Here is a 27,100-nt window from a genome sequence, read left to right on the forward strand (position 1 = left end):
TCCTTGTGTTTTGTTGGTCTATGTGTGGTCTGTCAACTGAACTTGAACTAAAGCTCCATGAAGGACACAGTGGGTGGGATGGTAACCTAAGCAGCATGGACAGCCTTTAGTGCAGTGGCCAGAACACAGCACCATCTTTAAAAGTATTTTCATTTTTATTTTAGTAGAATGAATGAATGGGATGTTACCCATTAATTCTCAACACCTACTCTGCGCCACAACTTCTATCTACCCCTCTATTTTGCCTGAATATTGATCCAATAGTTAGTTAGTTAGATGATCTGATCATCAAGTTCTCTTTACTTACTGGTTTATCTTTAAATAACATGAGATGTGATCCATTGTCTCGAATATTTAAATTTAAAAAAATGTAAAATTGTTCATCATTTCTAGCAATTAGAGAAATGCAAATCAAAACTACTCTAAGATATCATTTCGCTCCAGTCAGAATGGCAGCTATTATGAAGACAAACAACAATAAGTGTTGGCGAGGATGTGGGGAAAAAAGGTGCACTCATACACTGCTGGTGGGACTGCAAATTGGTGCAGCCATTATGGAAAGCAGTATGGAGATTCCTTGTAAATCTGTGAGTGGAACCACCAATTGACCCAGCTATCCCTCTCCTCGGTCTATACTCCAAAGATTTAAAATCAGCGTAGTACAGGGACACAGCCACATCAATGTTCATAGCAGCACAATTCACAATAGCAAAACTGTGAAGTCAAACTAGGTGCCCTTCAGTAGATGAAGAGATTAAAAATATGTGGCATACATACACAATGGAATTTTACTCAGCAATAAAGGAGAATAAAATCATGGCATTTGCAGCTAAATAGGTGGCATTGGAGAAGATAATGCTTAGTGAAGTTAGCCAATCCCCCCAAAAAACCAAATGCCGAATGTTTCTCTGATATAAGGAGGCTGACTCATAATGGGGTAGGGAGGGGGAACATGAGAGGAACAGATGAACTCTACAAAGGGCAGAGGGGTGGGAGTGAAAGAGAAGGGGGCAGGGGGTTAGCAAGGATGGTGGAATGTGGTAGACATCATTATTCAAAGTACATGTATGAAAACAGGAATTGATGTCAACATACTTTATATACAACCAGAGATATGAAAAATTGTGCTGTATATGTGTAAAAAGAATTGTAATGCATTCTGTTGTCATTTATTGTTTTAAATAAATAAAAAAACATAAATAAATAAATAAACAAATAAATAAAGTCAAATTTTTTTTTCAAATGTTCTTTTGGTCCTATAAACTCCTATAATCAGTTTTCTGAAGAAATTTGCCTTTTAACCTAAACTAAAAAATGTTTATAGGTTCTATCTTGATTCTCTAAGCTCTTTTTTAAAATTATTATTATTATTATTTTCACTCACTTGGTTTCATTTAATCTGCTTGGTTTGGTCCAGTCTACTGCCCTGTGTTCACAATGGACACCAAGGACAGATTCAGCAGGTATTTTCAGTCTACACCTCACAAATCTCTGAACTCCTTTAGCCAAGTATATCACTCTTGGGACCTCTCTACTCTTGGTCTGCAGTAATAACTCCCCTGAGTTTCTTTCTAGAGCTCTAAATTCATTCGTCACTTCCCCTTTCATCTTGACTCCTCCTTTAACAATTTCTTAGTACAATAACGGTCTTTTTTCATCATCTTAAACACGATGTGATTCCACTCACTAAATAGTATGGTAGAGTATAGTAGCTTAAATACCTTCTTTCCCCCCATATTTGAGGCATTCCTGTCTAACTTAATGAAATCAGCCTCCTTTATTATTTTCTCTTCTAGATTCCAAAATGTTTCTTCACAGTACTTCAAGATTGACAACCAGGTACAATGTCTGTAGAATATTAAAAAAAACCTTTCCTCCTTTAGATGATGATTTGCAAAAGTTACCCTCTCTGTGTGATCAAATAGATTTTCCTCCTCTATGCTGGCCCAACATCACACTGTAACACATGGCTTGACTTGTGCAATTAGGTTAGATTTTATTCTTCTTGCCGGAGCACCTGGTACAGGACACATTTGTGAAGCCTCTTACTGTCACTCACATGACACTTCGTGGTATAAAATTTGGAGGTTTGAGGTATGTGTGTTTAGACTGTGTTGGATCCAGAATGACAGGGGGCATGTCGTTTTTATTTGAAAATGTGTACCCAGAACTCAGTATCATGGCTTGCAAAATGGGACACCCAATAAACATTGGCTGACTAAATAAATATATAACAGGTGTCTATCAAAAAGCCTGATTTCCTTACTTTTTTTTCAGCAAAGACAGGGATATAAAGTTTTCAGCACCAGGTGGCAAGGGAGAGGATGATTTAACATAATTCTTTGCTGAATTTCCTTCCATAATTGAGAATCTAATTGTCTGTTATCTCTTAGTATCATTGACTGAGGAACATGCCATTTTTTCCCACCAGGTGTGTTCAGGAAATATCATTGCTTCTCAATGTTTGAGGACAAGCACAGTTCATTGTCTCTGGAAAGTACAAGGTCACAGTCAGTTATTACCTATGTCATAAGTGTAAGAGGCATTGAAACCTTCCAAAATTATTTCTTAGATTGAATTTTACAGTTATAAGAAAGAATTGCTTCAAATGTATGTGTATGTACAGGATAAAACATAAGCCAGATTGCATTGGAAATCTTGTTTCTAAACATAGCTATCTTGTGAATGTAATGAAATTCCCAGCAAAAAGTGATATTGCTGAAATTGCTCACAAGAATGGAGAAATCCTCATTTTTCTGGAGGTGAGCAAGAGGTATATTAAGGAGTTCATGAAAACCAGGGGATATTTTGATTCCATTTGGAAGAAGAGCTTTGAAGAACTCAATGACACAATGAAGATGATTGAAGAATTCTGCAGAAACTGTGTTGATTCAAATAAATGAGATCATATTTTTGGAACCTCTTAGCAGTGTCACTTGTTGGCAATTCAGCACCCATGGACTACAAATTTCAGCTTTTGTCATAGATGAAAATGTGATTTTGTCTAGTTACTTCATATTTCAGAATCTCAGTTTTTTAAACTGTAGAAAGGTGATAAAAATACTTTGTTGACATCTCATACAAATTTATGAAAATGGTACCCTGTAATGCTCAATCAATTAGCAGTTAAACATTTTTCTTTCTTTAGTTCCTTTGCTCTGTCTTACTTCCATCTAAATTTATTTGGTCCCTTTATCATCAATGGATTTCCAAAAGTCAACTACCTTTCTTTGTCATGCTCCTGTCTCCTGTGCTGAAAGTAAAAACCTGAGATTTCTTTCCAATTTCAAGTAACGATTTAATTCTCATTTTTCAATCAAAACTAAGACTATTAGTGGTATTTTTTCTGCTGTTAGTTTTGGGATCCTGCACACCATTCTTAACTATACCAATACTTTTGAAATGATATCCCCATTTAAACAATCTCAGTACACTTCCCCTTGCCCTCTTTCTCTCCCTTTCATTTCCAAAAGAAGCAAATTGAACTCTCCCTTACAAAAGTATGCAGTATAGAAATTATAGGCAGAAAAAAATTAGACTGTAATGTCTTCTTGCAAGAAGAACTTTGCAGAACTCATTGACACAAGGAAAATGATTTGAGGATAAGTAACCACAATACAAATCTTTTAAAACTGAAAGACCACATCTCCGCATCCAAGGGGTCAGCCAAGAACTCAATCATTTTATTTAAAGACTTGGGTCATTCTTTGGAATTTTGGAATGGGAAGCAAAACCAAATGCAAGGGACAAAGTATGGCCTTGTAGTAAATTGGCTCCATGAAGGAGTCAGCTGATAAGGTAAACCAGAAAGAAATCTGATAAACTTAGTCAGAAAGGGAATCATCAGAATCAGTGGACCTGAAACAGTTTCTGAGTGGGATCATAGAAAATTATTATTTTCCCAACTAGGTTCTTCTGTGTAGGTCAGGAGAAGACACTTGATCTTGAGTATGGCTATGTTGTAAACACGCCTGGTGATAGGGATCTGGGTGATTAGAAGAGGCAATTCCAAATCTCTTTACTTTGTGTTGTTTACCACATTCTCCCTTGAATTGATGAGAGGGATATCACAAGGTTTGATTTTTAATGATGAATTGGTAGCATGCAGAGTGGGGAGCTGATTTGATGATCTTATTTCTACATCTCTGTGCAGATATGAAGTACTTAACTCATCTTAGGGAACAATCTTGAAAACACCTTCTTCACTGTCCCACAAGTATATTTGCCAGATTGTTTATAATTCCTCATTGAGAAACCTTGTGCTGAGTATGTACCATCCTTCAGCATTATTGGTTTTGGATTAGAGAAGAGAGCAATCATTTTATAGTATGATTACAAAACCATCAAATTATAGAGGTAGTTATTTTCTACCTTCATCAATGCCGGAATATTTTCATATACAAATGCAGAAATAATATGAGTTTCACATAAGGAGGATAGACTGTAAAAAAACTAATATTCTGTCAATTCAACATGAACCTTTCAGGAACATCCCAAGAAGAGGCTACTTTCCACTTGATATGGTTATAATGAACTCTTATAAGTTGTCAGATCAATATATGAATGGCTTACAGGAGTATACTGGTCACTTGCATTCTTATAAGTGGAATTTCTGCTGTGACGGCAAAATATTATACAAAAAAAAATCTGTGTTCCTTTTTTTGGTCACAGAGTTCTGTTGGTCATATATAAATGTGCACATTGTTCTTGCTGGTCATACTGAACCTTCTGTGAGCCTTTTCTTTTCCAAAGTCACATAACAGCTCCCAAATGTTTCATCAGTTCCTTTAGATACTGTCATATACCATAGGCCACATCATTTAATTATTTCTAAGTGTTAAACAAAATGACATGAATGTATCACAAAGCTAATATGAAGGAAGAAAGAGATCAGGGGGAGGGGAGTGGAAGAAAAGGTAATAGGGGATGGATATGATCAAAATATGATGATGAATTCTATAGTACTGTTTAATTTAACTTCACTAATAGAAATTAATATATATTTACATGTCTCCAGTTAACTCTGTGTGAGTAAAATCTGTGACTCATTTTACTAATTTTTCTTCCAATAAAACTTATCACAGAAATGTGTGCAATGTCAATATTCAATAAGTATGATGCCTCAAGAGGAAGAAAAGTAAATTAGATCTGATCATACCCATTCACTTCTTGAAAATCCTTTGTATGCTTATGGATTCTAGCAGTCATGCTCACATTTCATTCCATAAAATGCATCTATCTAGAAAGATGAAATTGGTTTTTCTAAGAAAAAAATCATAATTAATTATATTTGAGAATCCTGGGATAAAAAAAAGAATTTTCATTGCAATAGGATTTCTAAGAGATTTGAGTTGGCAAATGTAGATTGGGACCTCAAAGAAAGTCTGAAGAATATTGGAAAATTTAAACCTTTCACTCAGATGAGGTCTTCTTTTGTTCTGCATCACATAATTCCTTAGATTAGAGTTCGCATCTTGGATTGGGTTTCTTAGTACATAGAAAGTTTCACAATCAGAATACCACCCACTCTTGGTCGAAGACTTCTTCCTCTCCATCAACCATTAAGTCCAAGGTATATGTTATTTACTGTGTATCTGAAGCACACCTTACATTTTTTATCTTTAGGTATGCTTTCTGGGATTGAAGCTCACTAGATCAAAAGTGTACACAGTTGGGTCATTGAATAAATACCCTTAGATATGTATCTTTATGTGGTTTTGGTTAATATAAATGTTATTATGTCATATATTTCATCCTTTACTTTATATTTTTTTGCTTGACAATGTTTTTAAATTGTTGGTGTCTATTTTATTTTAATAATGTCCAAATGCCACATAGTATAACTTTGTCCACTTATTAAGTAGATAAAATTAAGATCCATTCTCCTAGTGTGGGTACATAGGGCATGTTCAGTACCTCAGGGGTGTGTGTATGTGTGTGTGTGTGTGTGTGTGTGTGTGTGTGTGTGTGTAAAACATCCAAGTGAATAATACTGGACATATGCACCTACAAACCTGTGCAGGGACCCCTCTGGTGTTTATACCCTGATGTGGCAATGATGGATCATAAGAGAGATGCAGTGCATTATTTTTAACCTTTTTACCAACACTTGACTGTATTCACCTTTTTATACCTGTCTCGGGAGATTACAGTGATTGCCTACTGTTTTAAATTTGAACTTTTAATTAAAAAACTGTTTCATATACTTTGGTCTACTTCTCTACCTGCAACAGAAATTCCACAGGCTTTTTAATGACTTTTTTAATTGTCTCCTTGATTTATTTTTTATAGCTTAGCAGCAAATTCCTCTTACCTGGTAGTGTGAGAAACATACTTCTTTCCTCATCTTTCTGCTAATATCACTTACATTTTTTTTTGTGGGAGAATGGACCTCAATAAAATGTAAAATAAAATTTGTAAAAAACATTTCAATTACAAATTTGATTATAATGGGATGGAAATTGGAGAATAAATTTTAAGAATTGAAATTCTTAACATTTTAATTTCTTTCATAAATATCATTCAGATTTAGCTACACTGCTGAAATATCTACTTAGTGTTAATAATTTATCAATCTAACATGTTAATTTTTCTATGATTTTCCTACATCTAGAAATCTTCATGATTTCTTCCAAAGAGAATGAAGTGAAACAATGAGGACAGCTTTTCTTTCCTTATTTCCTCTTAGAAGAATGTATGTGAGGATTCTCTATTAACTAGTTTAATTGCTATAAAATTTGGGTAATTACCATTTATGAAAAAAGGAGTTCTGTTCTATGCTTACTAATTTTTTAGGATTGAAGCAAGTTGTAATTCTGTGAAGACTTTCAAAGAAGTCATCTATTTACATATTCACATGGCATTTTTGTCTTTGATAGTCAACTATTACATGAAATTATCTTTATATTTATAGAATAAAGCATGTAAAACAAAGGGTGTTACTTATAAATATACTCCTAGATTTCATTGACATTTCTATAGGAAAAAGAAATGAATTTGTCAGTTTCTGTTCTTAGTTTATCCCTGACAAGTTTTAAGGTTTTCTTTAGAGTGCTTGAACATTTGTGTCCCCGTGCTTCTCACTTGATGTTGTCTTTATATGCATCATCACATCCCATAATGACCAACTGAATCTTTAACTTTTTCTGCATGGCAGAGCATAATAAATATGTATGTATCCCTGAACTCATGAAGTATTAAGTATTTGACTCAGTGTTCTAATAGCAGTTTGAAATTGCTAAAACATACACAAATAAAAACACAATGCTATAATTTTAAAAATTAAAATAAGTGTGTGAGACTGCCACAGAAGACAAAGTTCTCAAGGAGAGGAAATGAGTCTCATCATCTTTGATCAAGCTCCATGGCATATACTACAGGGTTCATAACATAATAAATGCATGTCAAATTTGGTGCATCCATTTAAATTAGTGCTTTATATAAGAAGTTCTTATAATTTTTAATATATTTTTATTTGTACTTTTCAGATATACATGACAGTAGAATTTATTTTGACTTATTATACATCTATAGAATATAATTTATTCTAATTATGATCCCATTCTTGTGGTTGTACATGTTGTAGAGTTACATTGATTGTGTATTCATTTATAAGGATAGGAAAGTTATATCCAGTTCATTCTACTGTCTTTCCTATTCCCATGCCTCCTTCCTTCCCTTCATTTCCCTTTGTCTAATCCAATGAATTTCTTTAATTTCATCTCCTCTCCTCCCTTTTTATGGGTTATCAGAGAGAACATTTGGCTTTTGGATTTGATTGTCTCCAGTTCCAATCATTTACTGGCAAATGCCATAATTTCATTCTTCTTTATGATTCACTGAGATTCTTATACTTATTGGCACAACACTTTTCTCTCTAGACAAATTCTGTGCACCTGATATCAAATTCCAGAGACTTAGGTTAACTTTATTAGAAAGTGGAGATTCCTATTATCCAGAATATACAAAGAACTCAACACATTAAACAATAAGATAACAAATAACCCTATCAACAAATGGGCCAACGACCTGAACAGACACTTCTCAGAGGAGGACATACAATTAATCAATAAGTACATGAAAAAATGCTCACCATCTCTAGCAGTCAGAGAAATGCAAATCAAAACCACCCTAAGATACCATCTCACTCCAGTAAGATTGGCAGCCATTATGAAGTCAAACAACAATAAGTGCTGGCGAGGATGTGGGGAAAAGGGTAACTCGTACATTGCTGGTGGGACAGAAAATTGGTGTGGCCAATTTGGAAAGCAGTATGGAGATTCCTGGGAAAGCTGGGAATGGAACCACCATTTGACCCAGCTATCGCCCTTCTCAGTCTTTTCCCTGAGGACCTTAAAAGAGCATACTATAGGGATATTGCCACATCAATGATCATAGCAGCACAATTCACAATAGCTAGACTCTGGAACCAACCTAGATGCCCTTCAATAGAAGAATGGATAAAAAAAAATGTGGCATTTATACACAATGGAGTATTACGCAGCACTAAAAAACGACAAAATCATGGAATTTGCAGGGAAATGGATGGCATTAGAGCAGATTATGCTCAGTGAAGCTAGCCAATCCTTAAAAAACAAATGCCAAATGTCTTCTTTGATATAAAGAGAGCAACTAAGAACAGAATAGGGAGGAAGAGTATGAGGAAAAGATTAACATTAAACAGAGACGACGAGTGGGGGGAGAGAAAGGGAGAGAGAAGGGAAACTGTATGGAAATGGAAGGAGACCCTCATTGTTACACAAAATTACATATAAGAGTTTGTGAGGGGAAAGGGGAAAAAAAACCAAGGGAGAGAATTGAATAACAGCAGATGGGGTAGAGAGGGAAGATGGGAGGGAAGGGGAGGGGGGATAGTAGGGGATAGGAAAGGTAGCAGAATACAACAGTCACTAATATGGCATTATGTAAAAATGTGGATGTGTAACCGATGTGATTCTGCAATTTGTATTTGGGGTAAAAATGGGAGTTCATAACCCACTTGAATCAAATGTATGAAAGATGATATGTCATGAGCTTTGTAATGTTTTGAACAACCAATAAAAAAAAAACCCTAGAAAACAGACATTTGTTGTTAACCTATTCTTGGGATCCTCCCTCTTGGGAAGCTCCGCTTTCTTTCTACTACACTATTAAATCCTGTCACTTTACTCTCAAAAAAAAAAAAAAAAAAGAAAAAGAAAAGAAAGTGGAGATTAACACATAATCCAAAAAAATGAGTATATTTTTTTCCAGTAAATTTTAGTTTTTAAACACAACTAAACCTCAAATACCAAAATTTTTTTTGTTTTGTTTTTTTTCTTTTAGGATTGGCATTCGTTTCAAAGAGAAAGGATTAGCTTAGGAATGCTTCCTGACATATAAATGTGTCACATTTATATATACTGCTACATGTGCTTTTCCTTTCATTTTTGTAAGCATAGATAAATGTTTCATAATAATTTCTTCATAATCACTAAGAAACATTTCCAGTAACTGAATCCCTCATACCCCAGCCCACTTGTTGGATGAAATAGAACCTCTATTTGTTTTTCATCTTTTGAAAACTAGAAAATATAAAATAATCAGTCTAACTACATCTTCTCTAAGATGAATCATGATATGTCTTGTGACCTTTATTGACTCAGTAATTGACCTACAGAAAATCAAAATGTAGTAGCATGCTTGAGATGGTCACTGAGAAGATTAATTTTATGTATCAACTTAGCTGTGCCTAGGGTTTCTAGATTAAATGTTAGTTCTGGATGAATCGGTGTGGGTGTTTCTGGATGATGTTAACCTTTGAATCTGTGAATTCAGTGTGCTGTCTCCCATGGTCTAGGTGGGCATCATGTGGTCTAGGTGGGCATCATGTGCTCCACCAAGGGCCTAAACAACAGGAAGGAGTCATTTGACTATTTTGCTTTATGCCTTTCTTCTTGAGCCAGGTTATCTATCTCATGTTCTCTGGCCCTCAGGTAGGAACTTATGCCGTTAGCTTGCCTGGTTCTCAGGAAGTCAGTCTCAGACTGAACTACATCACTGGCTTTTCTGGATATCCAGCTTGCAGATAGCAGATCATGACCCATCTCATTATCTAATATACTAATATACAAATAGCCTTATACTAAATCAATATCTACTTATCCATCTCTGTCTCTCTTCCTCTCTTTAATATACATATATGTATACACACAAAATGGGATACACATGTAAGAGTATATTCTCATATATGCATATATCTAAAATAGGATATCTATTTTATACATACACACCTAAACACACAGGCATGCACACACACACAGAGACATACACACATTGTACATACATTTGGTTCTACTTCTCTGGGAAATCCTAACAGTCTTTTACATACTCCATGTAGGAGTTTCTACAGGACTATGGTTTCTGCTATCTTTTTCTACTGTGGACAATTAGAGAAGTCAGATGCAAGCTTTTGGTATCCAAATTCAGTCTGTCTTCACAATCTTTGCAAATGGATCTATTAATCACATAGTTGTTCAAGTAAAAACTTCTAGGAGTCATGTTTAAGTTTCATCTTTCCTTCTTTCGGCTTATCGGCTTATTTGAATGCATTCTCCATTGATTCCAATTTTATATCCGATATATATCAGGATTCTATTTCTTCCATCTCTATTACCACTGAAAGAGTGAAAGGAAAGATAATTTCTTCCTTGGGCTAAAGAAACAACCTTCTCTCTGGGCCTCTGCTTTAATTCTGAGGTCCAACAATATTATTTCCATACAAGAATGAGAATGATCATTTCAAAACTACAAGTCAGACCATGTCATTCCCTCAATTTTAGTCCCTTTCAATTGCTTCCTCTTTCGCATAAAGTGAATCTGAGCTTCTAATCCTGGTCGACCACAACCTGTATAATACACTCTCTGCTCAGCTCTCCACGTCTTATTGTGTGCTTTCTCCCTCATCCACTACAGAATAGACCTCATTCTTATTTATTGTGTATGCCACTGGTTTAGTACAGGAGAACAACTAAAACAAACTTTTACATAGTTTTTGCAGTTGTTTACTATTAGTGTAAAAACTAGCAGCTGAAATATCTCTATGATATACAAAACATTTAGTTTCTTATGTATCTATATTAAGTTCCATCATATCAATTTTTTTTCTTAAATTTACCCATCTATTATTTTTCTCATACTACCAAAGCTTTGAAGGGAGATAGCCTTTCCTATCCTATTCACTGCTTTATTCTCAACATATAGATTAGTGGAATATCCTCAGTACACAGTTGTTAAAGAAATAAGCATTGGGGAGTTTTGTTACATGGAGCATTTTAGATATTGACATTGAATTTCATTGAGAAATTTCCCACTTTGGCATCTCTATTCATTTTTAGATATCTGGAATCTAGCCTGACCTTACCCTCTAGTCTTCATGGTCTGACAGTCTGCTCTCTCCAAAACTCTTTCAGCAATGCCTTAGCATGGTATTGTGCCTTAGTAAGCTTTGACATTTTTTCTCTGTGATTTTAAATCACTGTCTGCTCCCCACTTTTATAGTACAGCCAAGTCTAATGGTTTGTCCTTTACTTAACTCTATAATTTATCCAATTATTACCCATGTCTTTGAGAAGAAAGAGAAGAATGGTGAGTATACCTTTCACCTGTCACAAGCACAGTATCTCAAACAAACGTTGCAGAAAATACATGTTTTGGTAGGGGGTACTTTTTTAAGTTTATTTGCAATACTGTTATTTATAGCTCCAACATTGAGCCTACATCATCCACTTCTATATTCTACAAACTTGACAAATACGTGATAGCTCTCCAAATCTAGAGGATGAATTATAGAAAACCATCAAAGAAAGTCAAAGCCAAAGGAAAGCATTCATTAGAAAGGAGAAGTCATCTCAATCAATGATTTGTAAATTGCATGTTTAATCTTAGATGATAGTTGTTAAAATCTTCCTCGTGTTTATGTGGAGTCAGAATGGCCCTCCATACCCTGGCACATACAGAAGAAATCTGAAGGAATTAAAATTTGCCTTTTGTGACTTCTCATTTCCTTTTGTAGTTCTGGCCTCTGAGTTCATTGATGTCACTGTTTCCGCAGTCTTTGTCTTCAGCAACATCCTGTGTTATTCCTCCTAGTAACCCTCTTCTGTAATCTGTGAATAATAATAGAGATATCTATTATCTATTAGTAGAGATATCTGTTAGAGATAACACTTGCATTCAAGGTGTGAACCAGATGGTGACAGGTAACACAAGTTGGAAGGAGAGTGCCCACAGGCACCAATACCTCCAGCAAATGTCTCCTGCTGTGATCTAGAGGAAATTTCCATGAGTAAAGGAGAGGCAGTGCATATCAAAACACAGCTTCACCATCCTGGAAATGACTCAGAAGCTATACTCCAACTCCCTCTCTCACTTATTAGATGTGTAGCTAAATTCTAGAACATTCCTTAAGAAGTCTCTGAGCCTCATATCTCACCCACAAAAGAAACCATGATTTAGGCCTTAGGAGAGCATTCTATGAACATCAATTTCTCTATCTTTCCGAGTGTCCAAACATCTTTCTTTAGTCCTTACATGTGGCGTTTCTTACAATTACCCTTAGTTTTTGGAAAAGCTGTGGTTTCTTTGTGCTTGTTCATTTGCTATCTTTAAAAAAAAAAAAAAAAAAACATCTTCGTGAAACCTTCATTAAGTCTTGCCATTTGGAGTCACTTAATTACTGCTCAGTACTTCCACAGCACAAACTATAATGTGCTTTCTATTTCTTATCATTTTAAGCCTCACATTATAATCACAGATAGTATTGTTTAGTGGAGAGATCAGGGACTCTAATGTCAGATCAACCTAAGTTTAACTCCAAATGTGACTACTATTTAATTATAGGCAAGGAATATTTCAACAATTAGTTTAGATGTGATTGATTAGCTGCTTTTATAAGTTAGAAAAATACGTTTTGAAATACCATTGCATTTATTTGTTCATATCTATATATCAGCTAATCCCTGCACTGGTAGAAGCTGAGTAATTGTACTAGACAAACTTCTTATCCCTTAGATTGTCTATCAAGGGAGTAAGGACAGGGGTTAATTGCACGGTCCTATAATACCAGGATTGTGTCTATAGTAGTAAGGCTTGGATATCTTTTTAGATAATATATTATTTAATCCACACATGTGTATTGACTATAGAATAAAATCATAAAAAAATAAATATCTACTTTAGTGATAATGACAACATCATCTCCTACAATTTTGATGAAGAGCAATAACTACAATGTCAAACATAGTCAACACTGTGCAACTAAGTAACATTTCAAAGAAATTTTGTAGAGCAACAAAGCTTTTGCAATTTATAAATAAAATTTTAAAAAGCCAGAAAGTATTTCCTATAAAATATATTCTACAATTATTTTCTCCACAAAAATACAATGATGCAGAACGTCTAAATCCAAGTTCAGGATGTAATGCATTAATTCTAATCCCAAGCATTATGAGCAATTATTTTGTTCACAAATAAAAAACTTACATTTAAAACCCTTTATCCTCAGTCGAATTGCTTTCAAATTCCAACTTAGATTGAGGAAAACAAAGAGCCCCCATTCCAGGTTTTAGTAGTGTATGAGAATGTGAAATGAACTGAATATAAATTATCACCACTCCCTTAATTGTGTGTGTATATATTTGTGTGTGTATACAGATGAACATGCATGCATATTCCTTTCAATGTTGATATCATGCATATTCTTTTCAATGTTGATATTCATGTTTAAATTGTGCATTTATACAGCTTTTATAGTGATGCCCGCTGTTACCTTATCTTTTTGACTGACAATGATGGGATTTCAGTCATGCTCAACCTTTCCGACAGTGCCAGTGATGGGATTTTTTGAAATCTTATTACTGGTTGCACTGCCTTGATCTCAGATGGAACTTTCAATCAAAAAGGCAATCAGAAGGTTATACATTCGTGAGATTCCCTGCAAAGCTAGTGATCGCATAACACAACTCGTTGGAAGGGACTACTTGCCTCCAGTCCTTATGTGGCTATAAAGAGTAATTGGCTACTTAGCTCTCAGCACCCGCTTTTCCTTCTCCAAAATACAGCATAGCCCAGCACTCTGTTGAGTCTCAGTGTGGAATCCGGCTGCTCCTAGGAGATTTCTAAGTCTCCTGCAGAGTCTTGTCTTACTTTAAGCATATGATTAAGTGAACTCTTCCAAAGACACATTTGTCTATTTCTAACCATTCTTGCTTCACTAGCGATGCCAGTGAATCTAAGTTTTTTTTTTTCTTTTATGTACACATACACTTACCTATACATTTTTCTTCCAAAGCATTTTTACTGTAAAATTCATAGGCTAGAAATCACAATTCTCTGAGGCAAGGTTCACACATGAGTTTAACTTAATTTGTAGTATCTTATTATTATGAAATATTTTAAACTATTGTAATAATTGCACTCATGAAAAGTATGGTAGGGAATGCTTCCTAATACTCTGTAATATATACGTCTGTACCTTTAAGAGATATTTTTTATAAGTTTGTTTGGTCAAATAATACACAGAGAGGCCGGGGTTGTGACTCAGTAGTAAAGTGCTGACCTAGCACATGTGAGGCCCTGGGTTCAATCCTCAGCACTACGTGAAAATAAATAAATGAAATAAAGTATTGTGTCCAACTACAACTAAAAAATAAATATTAAAATAATAATATTAATACACAGAGTGGAGGCTGACTTCATCCCAAGAAGGGTCCAGACATCTAGGGATGCATCTGGAACCTTGAACTGTGTGGCAGACAGAGGGAGACAATTTTTTTCTCACTTGGTTCCAGATAACAATTCTTTTACATTAGTCATTAAACCCTTGGGCAGAGATATGTTTCAAAGAATAGGAAAAGACTAAACTTTGTGACACACAAAGATCCACAGACACATTAAAATATCTGTAGACAATTATTTGAAAAGTAACCACAGAGGTAGGTACATGTAAATATATATATAAATGTTGATGGGACAGAAGACTATGTACAAATATAAAAAGAATCACTTCAATAAAATTTTACAATGTGTTACTTAGCAAGTTGAGCATGTAGTGCTTAAAACCCTATTGATTCTTTTGGTTGGTGAAGTCCTGCTAAGTCTGTTAAAGTAAAGGCTTCAGTTAAATTGTGTGTGTGTGTATGTGTGTGTGTGTGTGTGTGTGTGTTGTGTGCATGTTCCTCGGATCTTCATATAAATTCATGATATTCTAAAAGAATAGTTCATATAGTGTAGTCTTTATAATGAACACAGCATTACTCATTTCACCCCATGTTACAAAATTTGGAATTGGTTTTTAAGCACAAAATGCTAAGATGGTGATGGTAAAAATTTAGTAAGGAATCTAAATATTTCTATCCCCTCTTCCTAAGTAAAATAAATTTTGAAGCAAGTTTGGGACAACTGGTAAACCATTTATTATCTCCTTCCCACAAAACTACCATGTAAAGATAAACTACTGATTCCTAACAGGAGTACATAGGTTTAATTTTCCCAAAGAAAAATAGTGTTATTTTTGTGTTAGATATATCTGTTTAATCTATGGCACTTCACTGTAAACAAGTCAGAAATGAGTCTGATATACCAGAGATAAATAAAAATAAATAATTTCACCTTGGTTTGGAATGTGTAAGATAGTTAGAATATTGTTAAAAATTGATTATTATTACTATAACTGCTGTTGATAACATATTCATCAGATACTTGTTTTAGACACTGTGCTAACCTGGTGATTATAAAAGTCACTTTGGATCATCACTTTGACCTCAGAAAGAGTATTCAGTAGCCTCTGGGATAAGCATATAAGATGAATTATTCACAGAAAGAGGGGTCTCAAAAAGGATTCAATTAAACCACTGGATAGCTACTAAATTCTTGTTATAACATGCAAGTGTTTTGTTGCTGTCACAAAGGAGGCAGTTACTAGAACTTGGTGCCTTCAATTTGCAAGCCAGATCCATGGTTTACTTAGGCAGCCCCAAGCCAGTGATTGAGATGGCAGGTGGCCAGAGCCTCACTACATTGGCCCTGTGATATCTTGCTCTAGTGGACAGTCTCTCATTCCAGAACCCTCTGAATGCACTGACAGAAATTTTGCCAGATTTATGTTGCAGTCTAAGGCTCTATTGTCAAATCCTGTTCTCTGATCCCTTCATTTTTATAAGTTGTAGACCTACCATCTTGTCTGAAGTCTTCCAGCCCAGTACCATTTCCTTTTCCAGAAGTACCCAAATGTACAATTGGCAAGCTTTTTAGGTATTTTAAATTCCTTTTATGTTTCTGCGTATATCTTGCTAAATGAAAGCTATCAAGCCATTTCTCTTCTCTAGTTCTTTATAATGAAGACTCAAATAAATGAAAGTGTTCCTTGGGATGATTTGGTGGAACCCTTTAGGATGTTAGTTAGAGTTGATAATTTTGTTAATATCAGGTCTTCATTTGGCTGGAAAAAAATGATGACAACAAAAGTATTTATAAAAATATATTTCACAAAGTAGGAAACAATACAGGAGTTTCTCTGAATACAATACATGGAGTAAATAAACAATATTGCATTAAAGCAAAGTAGAAAATTAAAATGATCTGCATGTAATACTTGAGTTTTATCATACATTTTCTACTCCTAAATGGCAGGTTTGCATTACAAATTAAATATGCTCACATCTTCTAGTTCTGCTCTTTTTTTTTTCTTTGTAGCCTAAAACATTCTGTGGATCACTGTGATCAGGGACAGAAGTGCTAAAAACAGAAGCAGTAAAATTATGTACAAATCAGTTCCTGTTTCTAAAATAGTAGGGGGCAACTTGAAGCATGTTGATTGGACAGGGCATTAGGTAGGTATCTAAAAGTCTAGAGTTTAAATATTCACAGGAATCAATATACTTTCAGATGTTTGTGCTTGTAGTAAAAACACCAAATACTAGGATTATGAACAAAATAGAAAACAGTCCGTTAAGTTTCTCTGGGAAAATGCTGTTCCTGCCATCACCAGTCACAATAACACTTCCTACTCTAAAGAGACTATTAGCTCTCCTTTTCATAATATTGCCTTCCATACTTATCTCATCAAAATGTACATGTATTAAACATTCATTGTATATATATTTATATAAAACAATCTAAAGTCTTAATAATGGATATAATTTAGGTTTCTTTTCCCATATAGTCCCTTAATCTATAGAGTACCAACCTTAATAAATAAAAGCATTAATGGACATCAATAAAATATTTATTTTGAGGATTAAACAAATAAATTCACGCGCTAGCAATAAAACCATCTGTCTCTTAATTAGTCCACTATGGGATACAGTTTATCTTTGTGTCCTTGTGGAAGAAGATGAGGTGGAGGGAAGGAGGAATCCTGCTTCTAGAAACAAGCTGTTTGAATGGGATTTCTCTCCTCCCACCACTGAGTTGGCAATCCCCACCCTGGAATGGATTACGAACATGTGAATATTTTAAGGCTCGACACAATATTTAAAGATGCTATTCAGTCTCTGGTGAGTGGGGCCAACAATTATGTACAATGTGTGGTCACCGTACCGTATAATCTAGGAGGCCTCCCGAAACTCCAAAAAGTCATAATGTACAGCAGACCAAGTATTGCTTTATCATTTGTGGCGGGATCCTTATTGGTGAAGGGGAAAAAACCATTTGCATTCATAAAAATCCTTGAAGAAGACACAAATCAGCAGCAGATTCCTTGCAGGTCCATTTTTTTCTAAGAAAGCACCTTTTAATTTTGATTTTTTCCTCTTTTTAAACCATTTCTCTAAAGATTAGCTAGGATCCCAATCTTTGTCTGTGGTAGTCAGGTAAATATCAAATATCCAAAGACTTCTAGACACTCCACATACTTAATTCACACTCCACAAGATTTATAACCTCCTAACATATACTTTTTATTTTTATTATTTTTTTTGGTTCAACATTAAAATGTGGTTGAGTTTATAGATGATTGGTGCTAAACTTGCTTCTAAAACAATAGCCACATTGGTTTGTATCTAAGGGGAGTGACCCTAGAATATTACAGAATGCTCAGTTCCATGGAATTTTTTTTTTTTTTTTTTATAATCCACTGTCAAGTTTCTTTGTCACTTTCACCAACAGAGTAGAGTTCGCCCAGTCTCTTAAAGCGGGGACCCCAGTCACTGAGGTAGTCAAAATTCTGGTCTGAGTCTGATGTGGTGGACTCCAAGGAGCTGAGGGAGCCAGCCACAGACCCTCGACCTTCATAGCCATAAATCTGAATGGAGTCATATGGTGGGGCCGTAGGGTCATTATCTGCCTCATGCAGCCTTACATTTATAAATTCATCGACATCAACACCATTTGGAACTGGAGCAAGCCCTTGCCTTGGCATGAACTGCAAATCTGGTTTAATATCCTTACGGGGTAAAAATCCATTAATTCCATCTGGGTTTTGTAAAGTTGCAATGTCAAAAGCCTCTGTGTCCTCCTCCCCTCCTCCTTCGTCGTCATAGCGAATGATGTTTTCTCGAACATCTTCATCATCTTTGATAATCAATGGCTCATTTTTATGTCGCCGCAGAGTTACAAACAGCACCACAATGACTGTAGGAAAAATGCCAAATAATAATTAATCGGAGGAACATATAATTTTAAAATCAGTACATCATATATGTTAAGAGACAGGGGCATTTATGAGTGTATGGCTTTAATCACCTTTATTAGGAAATTTAGCTAACCATCTTTCTGAAGATTGGCCACTGAATTTTGAGTAAGTGTTATTCCAGATTATTATTGTTTATTAAAGGGTGATGATGCTGGGTTACATAAATAAGCTTTTAGATAGTTGTGGTGAAGGATACATTTAATACTGTTTTCAGCTCTAATGGTATGAAATCAAAATGCAGCAGGACTAACTTGGTGTATCTCTTGGGTAAATTATTGAAAATCCTTTAGTTCCATGTCTCTCTTCTGTTAAAAAAATAAAATAAAATAAAACTTAAAAAAACAGACTAGGGAGCTCCAACTTTGTTTATTTTCTGTTTTAACTATTAATCAAGATCCTCTAGATTTAAAAAAATTGTTTTCACAGAGTAAACATTAAACACACATGGGCAGCTTCTTGATGGAAGCTGGAACTCCTAAATCTGAAAACATAGACCTGATGGTGAGGAAAGGGATAAGAACACATAACTAGCTACCCTGATCAAACTTGGGCTACTGGAGAAACATATGTCAGAGAGGTAAGTTAGGCTTAAATTCAAGGTACTGAGTGAAGAAGTTAGTAAATGACACCATCTTTAGGGTGTTTTATTCTTTAAGAACAGCATTGGATACGACTTTTTGTGTTTTCTCAATCTTTTTGAAGACAACATATTGTGTCTACTCTTTTTTTTTCATTTTATCTGATTAAACTTTAGGATCTGATGGACTAAGTAACCCAATTTATACCCTGCTTATGTACAATAGTATTATGGGCATCAAGTAGCATACTCTGTTTACAGTAACTGGTGCGTTTGTATCAGAAGATCTGGAGATCTTATATAATAGAGGCTGCAAACACAGAAAGGCTCATTCCCACTTTCACCACTGTATTCTATTTTTGCACACTGCCCATCATTCACTGATAATGGGATTGAAAAAGGCACTGAAAATTCTCTTCAATTCTACATGTACTCTCATAACATTTTCTTGATTTCCTCTTAGTGACCTCACAGTGTAGAAAAGGAAATACTTCTTGCCTCAAAGAATGCTGATGGTGGCCAGGACAGAGTTTTCTGTCCTCATTTGCAGTCATTTATGAACCAGAAAAATGGTGACCATGAGGCTATGAAGGAAATACCTACCTAGCAACAAAATGATGCATGCTAATATGGCAATTAAGGCGCCCATACTGAGTCCAATGGGAAGGACATAAGCTTCAACATTACAAGACTGGACAACACCATCATTGCTGCAGCCACAGACCCGGATCGTCAGGGTACTGGTGCTGCTCAGTGGAGGATTTCCACTGTCACTGATTATGATTGGTAAAAGATAGACTTCTTGCTTCTGGCGGTTGAATCCATTATGCTTTGCCAAAATGCTGAGGGAATTATCTGGAAAGAGTGGAAATTAGAATAATTCAAATCATTTCAAAATGGCTATCCAAACAACACTTGTTTCCCAAGTTCGTAAATCCCCTGCAAACCTTAAGACAATCCCAACTCTAGTGGACCTCTCAGGCTCTCTTTACATTTGTACTTCCCACTTTTTCATTTGTCATGAGTTAAAATAACCAAACAATAATGGGTTGAGTGCATGGAGCCCAATAATGAACTAATGGAATTTTAACAGCACCATATACTTACAAAATATTAATTTTATAAAAATAATCTTCAAGTTTTAAGGGTTCTTTTGGAAGACATACATTTTCTCAAGTCTCCATTCTCTTTATTTAGCATTATAATGCACTGAACAAAGTTGACTGGATAGAATTGCACCATATTTGGGAGATTGGTTCGAGAAACTCTATATTAAAACATAGACTAGTTGACAGTATGGCATGCAAATCAAAGTACTTTGTTGACTCCCACAGGTAGCTAATAAAAGAGACAATCATGCTTTTGAGTGTTTATACTAAGAAATAACAAAAGCTCCATTTACTGACAATTGAAGGATTGTCACACCTGTAAAAATCATGTAAACTAATGTTGTGTATACCAGTAATACAAGTAAGAAAAACTGAGAAGTCATCTGAGAAAGTATTCCATTTGTGTGTGTCAATTAGTTACAGGGAGGTAACTGGTTACCTGGAGCAATACTTAAGTATAAAACTGCGCTTTTGACATAAAACTGGTTACTAAGAAGTGATTGGTTCCATGTTAACAATATGGTTTTGAAATTCTATCAGCCACACCAAATTTTTGTTTATTATTTATCACCATCTCATGCATTATACATATTAATTTATTTGTACATATTATTTTCAAATTCTGATTAATGAGAAACAAATATCTACTAATTATCTCATATTGGTATTATGGTCAAAAGCAGATAAACAAATTTTTGGCTACTGTATATAATGTTTTTTGTGTAATTATTATTTCAGCTGAGATTTTTTCTTTTCAGATATCAATAAATTTTCAGGTCTAAGAAGATTGGGCAACCTCATCATTGTGCATTAAAGCAGACATTTCAAACCATTGCTGTCTAATTTCTGGACACCAGTGTCCTACTTGTTTCTAAAATATTCAAATAGGTAGATACATATTTCATTAAATGAATTTAAATAAATATGTTAATCTTAGCCATATAGTACTATATTACAATTTCCCAGAAAATAAGAGTCATTCCTAAGAACAGACGTATAATTAGATGTCTTTTTGCTTTGTGATAAAACAGGCCTATAATGCCTTACTAGTAAGGAGTCAAACAGAAAAAGCACTCTGATTTAACAATATTTTTTCCTAAATTTCTTCTGGTGTGCCTCATTATATAGTAATTTGCAGAGCAAAAGGAGGTTTCTAATGGAGTTAAGCAGTGATACACCAAATGATCCAGTAATCTTTATTTCCATGACCTAGAAGGAAATACCAGTAAGCTAAAAGCAGGGGAACATTATCTCAAAACATACAGAATATATAGTTGTGTTATATTTTCAGAAAGTATATGACAAGTTTGAGTACAGTTAATTAGTGCAGGGAACATTTGTGGGTGATTTCATACACCATAGTTCAAAACAGAAGCTGGGAATTGTTCCTTAAGATGCAATTAATAAAATTACAATGGGGCTTTTGTCTTTTGTGGATGACATTATTTATACCAGAAGTATCTTTGCATATTCTCTCTTTAAAGTAGTCTATAATGGGAATTTAGAATTTGCTGCAAGAATGCTGCTTGTTGCAGAAAAAAAAATCTCTTTTATCACTTAGAAAAGTGTTGGTAAATCTAACACTAAACACATGCTCAAACTTTTGTGTTAATCCTGGAATTTGCATATATTGCTTCACTCTTTTAGGGGTGGGGGATACCAGGGGTTGAACTGAGCGCATTCAAGCACTGAACCACATCACCAGCCCTATTTTTTTGTATTTTTTTGGAGACAAGGTCACACTGAGTTGCTTAGCACCTCACTTTTTTGTTGAGGTTTTCTTTGAATTCTCAATCGTCCTGCCTCAGCCTCAGGAGCTGCTGGTATTACAGCCACCACACCTGACTTACATTGTTTCCCTATTTACACAGGAAATTGTTGAGTAGATAAAAGAAGACAATGAGTTATTTTTGTTAAGTTTTACCAACCAACTGTAGGCAATGTCAATTTACCTGTCTACTGGATTGTGAATTTGTGTGTGTGTGTGTGTGTGTGTGTGTGCACATGTGTTTACTAGTTTTGCATAGGTGCTTGTATGTAGTATTAATTTATTTGAGGACTTTAAAAAAATAGGACAAATAAAATTATAGTATTGCATATATCAAAAATCATAACATGTCATGTATTTAAAAAATAAAAACAATTTTAAAAACAACAAAATGGTTTCACATTAGTTCACATTAATGTATTTATGATCATTTAAAAAATCTTACATGTTGCAAATAACTTCTACAAAGTTGCAGTTTGTTCTTTAAAACTTATGCTGATTTTTCATTTCATTGAAATTTTAATTTCAATACAGTCAATTTTATCAATCTCATCACAAGTGTTTTTAAGCCTTATTTTAAAGATTGCTAATTATATAAAATTTGGTTTCATAATGCTACCTTTCTGATTTAGGTCATTATATGAAATTGATTTTTCCCCATACTTCTAATTTATTTTCCCAAGGTTAATTATGGAATAACTTATCCCTTATCCACTGATTCTTAATGCTCTCTCTCACAAATCAGTTTTGTTTTGTTTTTTTTTTTTGCATTCTCATCCTTTCATTGAATATCTATTCAGTTCCAATAGTCTGGTTTTCTAACTATGTATTATTTGGCATCCTTTTTATGAGTTAGAACTTTATAAAAATCTTGATATTTTTCAAGGCACTTTCCCTAATCATGTCTTCTTTAAAGTGTATGAGCTAGTTTTGTCTATTTGCTGTTCTCTTATAAATATAGAGTCAGACTGATTATCAAATCCCTTGAAAATTCCTATAAGATCTCTGGTAAAGATTGTAATCAAATAAAAACAAATTTAGAGGGCATTGACAACTTTATGGGCCATAGTCTTCTGTATAAAGATATGATCAAGGTTTATCTGTTTTCCTAAATATATATCAATAAGCATTTTATTTTGGCTAAAAGAGATTTCTTACATTCTTGTTCAATTTATTATTGGATGATGCATATATTCTGTTGCTATAGTAAACCTTCCTAAAATTAACTACCTTTGAAAATTGTATTTTCAGTGCATTGCTGCTGATATATAAAATATAATTGCTTTTTTTTGGTAGGACTATAAAATGGTATAGACATACTACAGTCTTTTATTTTTCCTTTTTTCTTCTTAGTAATAGAGATTGAACCCCTTTGTACACTATTCTTAATTTCAGTAATCTTCTAAGACATTCTTTTTTACTTATAAAATATATCCCATCAGATAATTCCATTTCAGTATGATAGCATGAGGAGCTCACATATATGCTTCCCAGGGCAAATGATGAATATTATAAAAGAAAACAGATTTAAAATTCCTGGAAATGTTTTTGGAGAAATGCAGCAAATGAAGAAATGTTTATACAAGACAATAGACACATCATAGTAAAATTCCTGAGAGTCAAACACAATGAAAAAAATCTTGCAAGCAAGAGTAAAGTCAGTCACTTCCAAAGTGACTAGTGTGATTAACAGCTAAATTCTTATACAATAAGTAGAGGCCAGAAGGAAGTGAAATAACATGATTACAATGCTCAATGAAACAAAATAATAATTGTCAGCCAAGATATATATCTAACAAAGTTACCCTTCAATGTGTCTGTGTGTGTAATAGAGGCATTCCCCGGCAACAAAAACCCTACAGAATTTGCATGAGTATTTATTAAAGAATTATTAAGACTGAGAGCAAATAATTCCAGATGGTAATTCAAACACACATTAAAAACTAAAAGTATCAAAAAAGAAAATATTATAGTTTTAAAAATAGTATAAAAGAAGAGATTTTTCTTTTTAAAAAGCAACATATAAAATATTGTGTATCTAATTTATTCTTGAGCATATCACATATAGAAATTCAAAGGTAATAATTAAATATTCCAAAATTTCACTTTTACTAATGTTTAAAATAATGAGGGAGAAGTCAGCAGGAAGATATAACACTTGAACAATAACAAAACCAGCTATACTTCACACATACCTATAGAATGTTCCAGTCAACAACAGAAAATAAATATTTTCTTAAATACACTTGAAATATTCTTTTGCATAAACTATCAAATACAAATTAATGTAAAATTATATAAATGGCACAAAAATTGTTCTCCCAACAACTCCAAAGTATGTTTTCTATAAAATGAAATTAGAAATCAATAACATGGAAGAAACTCAGACACTCAGAAATACATGGTCTTAATTGCAGTCTTCAATAATCAATGGGTCGAAGAAGAAAGCAAAAAAACGGTATTAGAAAATATGATGAGACAAATATGAAAGAAGATACAACAGACCAAAGTGTATTGGATGCAGCTAAAGCTGTGCTTAGAGAGAAATTTATAGCTTTAAATGTCTATATTAAGAAATAGCTCAAATTAAATTTTATGTATATATGAGAGAAACTAAAGAAAAAATAAATTCATGATAAAGTTTGTTGAATTCAGCATTTAGTAAGATGATTGATGATGCTTATTGGAAGAGTTTCTAATTGCTTGTTAATATGTTGATATGCTTTTATTTTTTTCTTCAGTTTCTATTTTATTTTGTTTCATTTATTTTCCAATAATACAAAGGGTAAGCACAGTCACATAAGTGAGAATAGCTCAGCTTTTCACCACCTCTAAGCATGGCTTCAACTTTACTATTACATTATTGAAAAACCATCTTTTATTCCTTCATACTTTCATGCATTTCCATTCTATGCTAACTTATTGTACCTGCATCTTAGCCTATTCTTCCCTTTATGGTTGCTTTTGCTTACTGCATGTGTTGCATTCATTTTGTCTTTCTGAGCACAGAAAATGGAAGAGTAGGTCCTGATCACTATTTGTTGAAGAAAACACAGAGATGTTTTCTAAAACTAGAAAATATATAAGAAAAGAGAGAAAGCAATCACTGAAACTCATACATGCATACCATATGATGTTTTAATTGATATTTCTGGAATATAATAACTGAGTTTTCCTAAAGGTAGAATATACTTAGGTTCTATTTAAGAAATGGGTGAATCAAAGCAATTGGCATTCTGTAGATGGACCATATCCAACTGGACATGCTACATATCTTAACCACATCACCTGACTCACTAATATTCTGGAGAGATGAAACATTCAAATACTGATATTCCCCATGATTTCTTCCAGTGAGGGATTTTCCTGTTCTTTCATACACTTGGAATGTTTTATTTACGAGCATTATACCAGGAGGGAAGAATGACATTATTTTTAGAATCATGCTTCATTCTCCATACACTTATTGTTTATAGCTGACTGTTGAAGGAAGTCAGATGTCATCAAAGAACTTGATGGAGATTGAAATTAGATCTATTGCACCTGGCACATGTCAAATGATAATATTACCAAAGTAGTGGTGGAGTTCCTTTCTCTTTGGCTGAGAAAAACAAGATGTATAGCAAAAAGTAGTAAAGAATGAAGCAGAAAAGAAATAACCATTTTCAAGTACATAGATTTGCCTAGTTTTAAACAATATAGTCATTGTTATTATTATATGTAAGCATTACCTTAGATACTGAGACCAGATCATTTATAAAAAAAAATTCACTTTATCTTAATTTTCATAATTTTTCCTGTCCGAACAATTTGTTGGAACTTTACTGGAAGTTATGAGAGACATCATCAAAAACAGCCAAGTTAAAATCCATCTCTTGAAATGTTTAGTCAGTGGTCCTTTGAATTTAGAAAAATAAATAGACACTATTACATATATGTGTATATAATCTCATCAAGATAAAATCCTTTCAGGGAGACTAACCTTACTTAATACAAAACTATTCCTTATTTCCAGCACAAGACTGGCACAAAGCATGGATTCTTGAAACGTTTGCTTTTTCTCTTTTTAATATTTTTAAAGTTGTAGATGGACCTTTATTTATATTTGGTGTTGAGAATCGAACCCAATGCCTCACACATGCTAGGCAAGTGCTCTGCCACTGACCTACAACCCCAGACCTTTAACCCACTTTTCTTTAGAATGAGTTTAGTTTCATGAAACTGAATACCCACTGATACATTAGGACAAAGAAATGTTTAAAAAAAAAAAGAAATGAAAGAGCAAGGAGTATTTGTCTACCTTCCCATCCATTCATTCACCCATCCTTCTATCGAATCTTATTAAAATTTCTGTTACAGAATAAAAACAGAATACAATAAACATATCATTCTGATAATATTTTATCAATAGAAATGGAATGCCACTTCATCGCTCTCTGTATAGGTTGAGATAAATAAATACCTATATCTATAAAAATACAGATATATGTATATAAATATACAGTGTATATTTAGAATTTTAATACTTCTCTTATAGGACTGAGGCAATACCTCTTGTAGGACTAAGGTTTCCTACATATATACACACATGCCCACATGCACATCTGAGAAAGAGGACCATTAGAATTTCTCTATTTCCCTTACAGATTACAGATTTAGGATTTCCCCCATACCTGCTGCATGTTCTAATCCCTGCCTAATTCCAGCTGCATGTGTGCATCACTCCTTTTACTAGTTGTTCCAGGCACCTTGGCCTTTGGTGTGTCAAACATCTTTGTTTCTCAAGGCTTTTATATTTGCTTTTGCTTTTGCCTAAAAACTCCTCTCCCTTTCCTTGTACATAATTCAAATTGTGAATATTCATGTATATTTTTTTGAATCTATGTTTAAAAATAACTTTTTGTGGATAATATTTCTCACAAGTTGTCTCTGATTTCTCTGGATAAATTAGTTCCATGATCTTATAAAAATGTTTA

At 34.0% G+C, this 27,100-nt stretch overlaps 1 protein-coding gene across 2 annotated transcripts in view; it reads right to left on the bottom strand.

The window, feature by feature from the left end:
- Positions 1-12,100: 12,100 nt before the first annotated feature.
- Cdh8 (cadherin 8) overlaps positions 12,101-27,100 on the bottom strand; it is a 333,641-nt gene continuing 318,641 nt past the window's right edge. The window contains exons 10-12 of one of the 2 annotated variants that reach the window (XM_076838247.2): positions 19,851-20,102; positions 18,390-18,609; positions 12,101-12,146 (exon numbers count right to left, since the gene is read on the bottom strand). In XM_076838247.2, the coding sequence (XP_076694362.1) occupies positions 12,101-12,146; positions 18,390-18,609; positions 19,851-20,102 (518 nt within the window). Of the gene's footprint in view, positions 12,147-18,115; positions 18,610-19,850; positions 20,103-27,100 lie in introns of those variants that run through there. The other variant, XM_076838246.2, reaches the window with a different exon arrangement.

This window comes from Callospermophilus lateralis, chromosome 18 (genome assembly GCF_048772815.1).
Source record: "Callospermophilus lateralis isolate mCalLat2 chromosome 18, mCalLat2.hap1, whole genome shotgun sequence".
Taxonomy (NCBI): Eukaryota; Metazoa; Chordata; class Mammalia; order Rodentia; family Sciuridae; genus Callospermophilus; species Callospermophilus lateralis.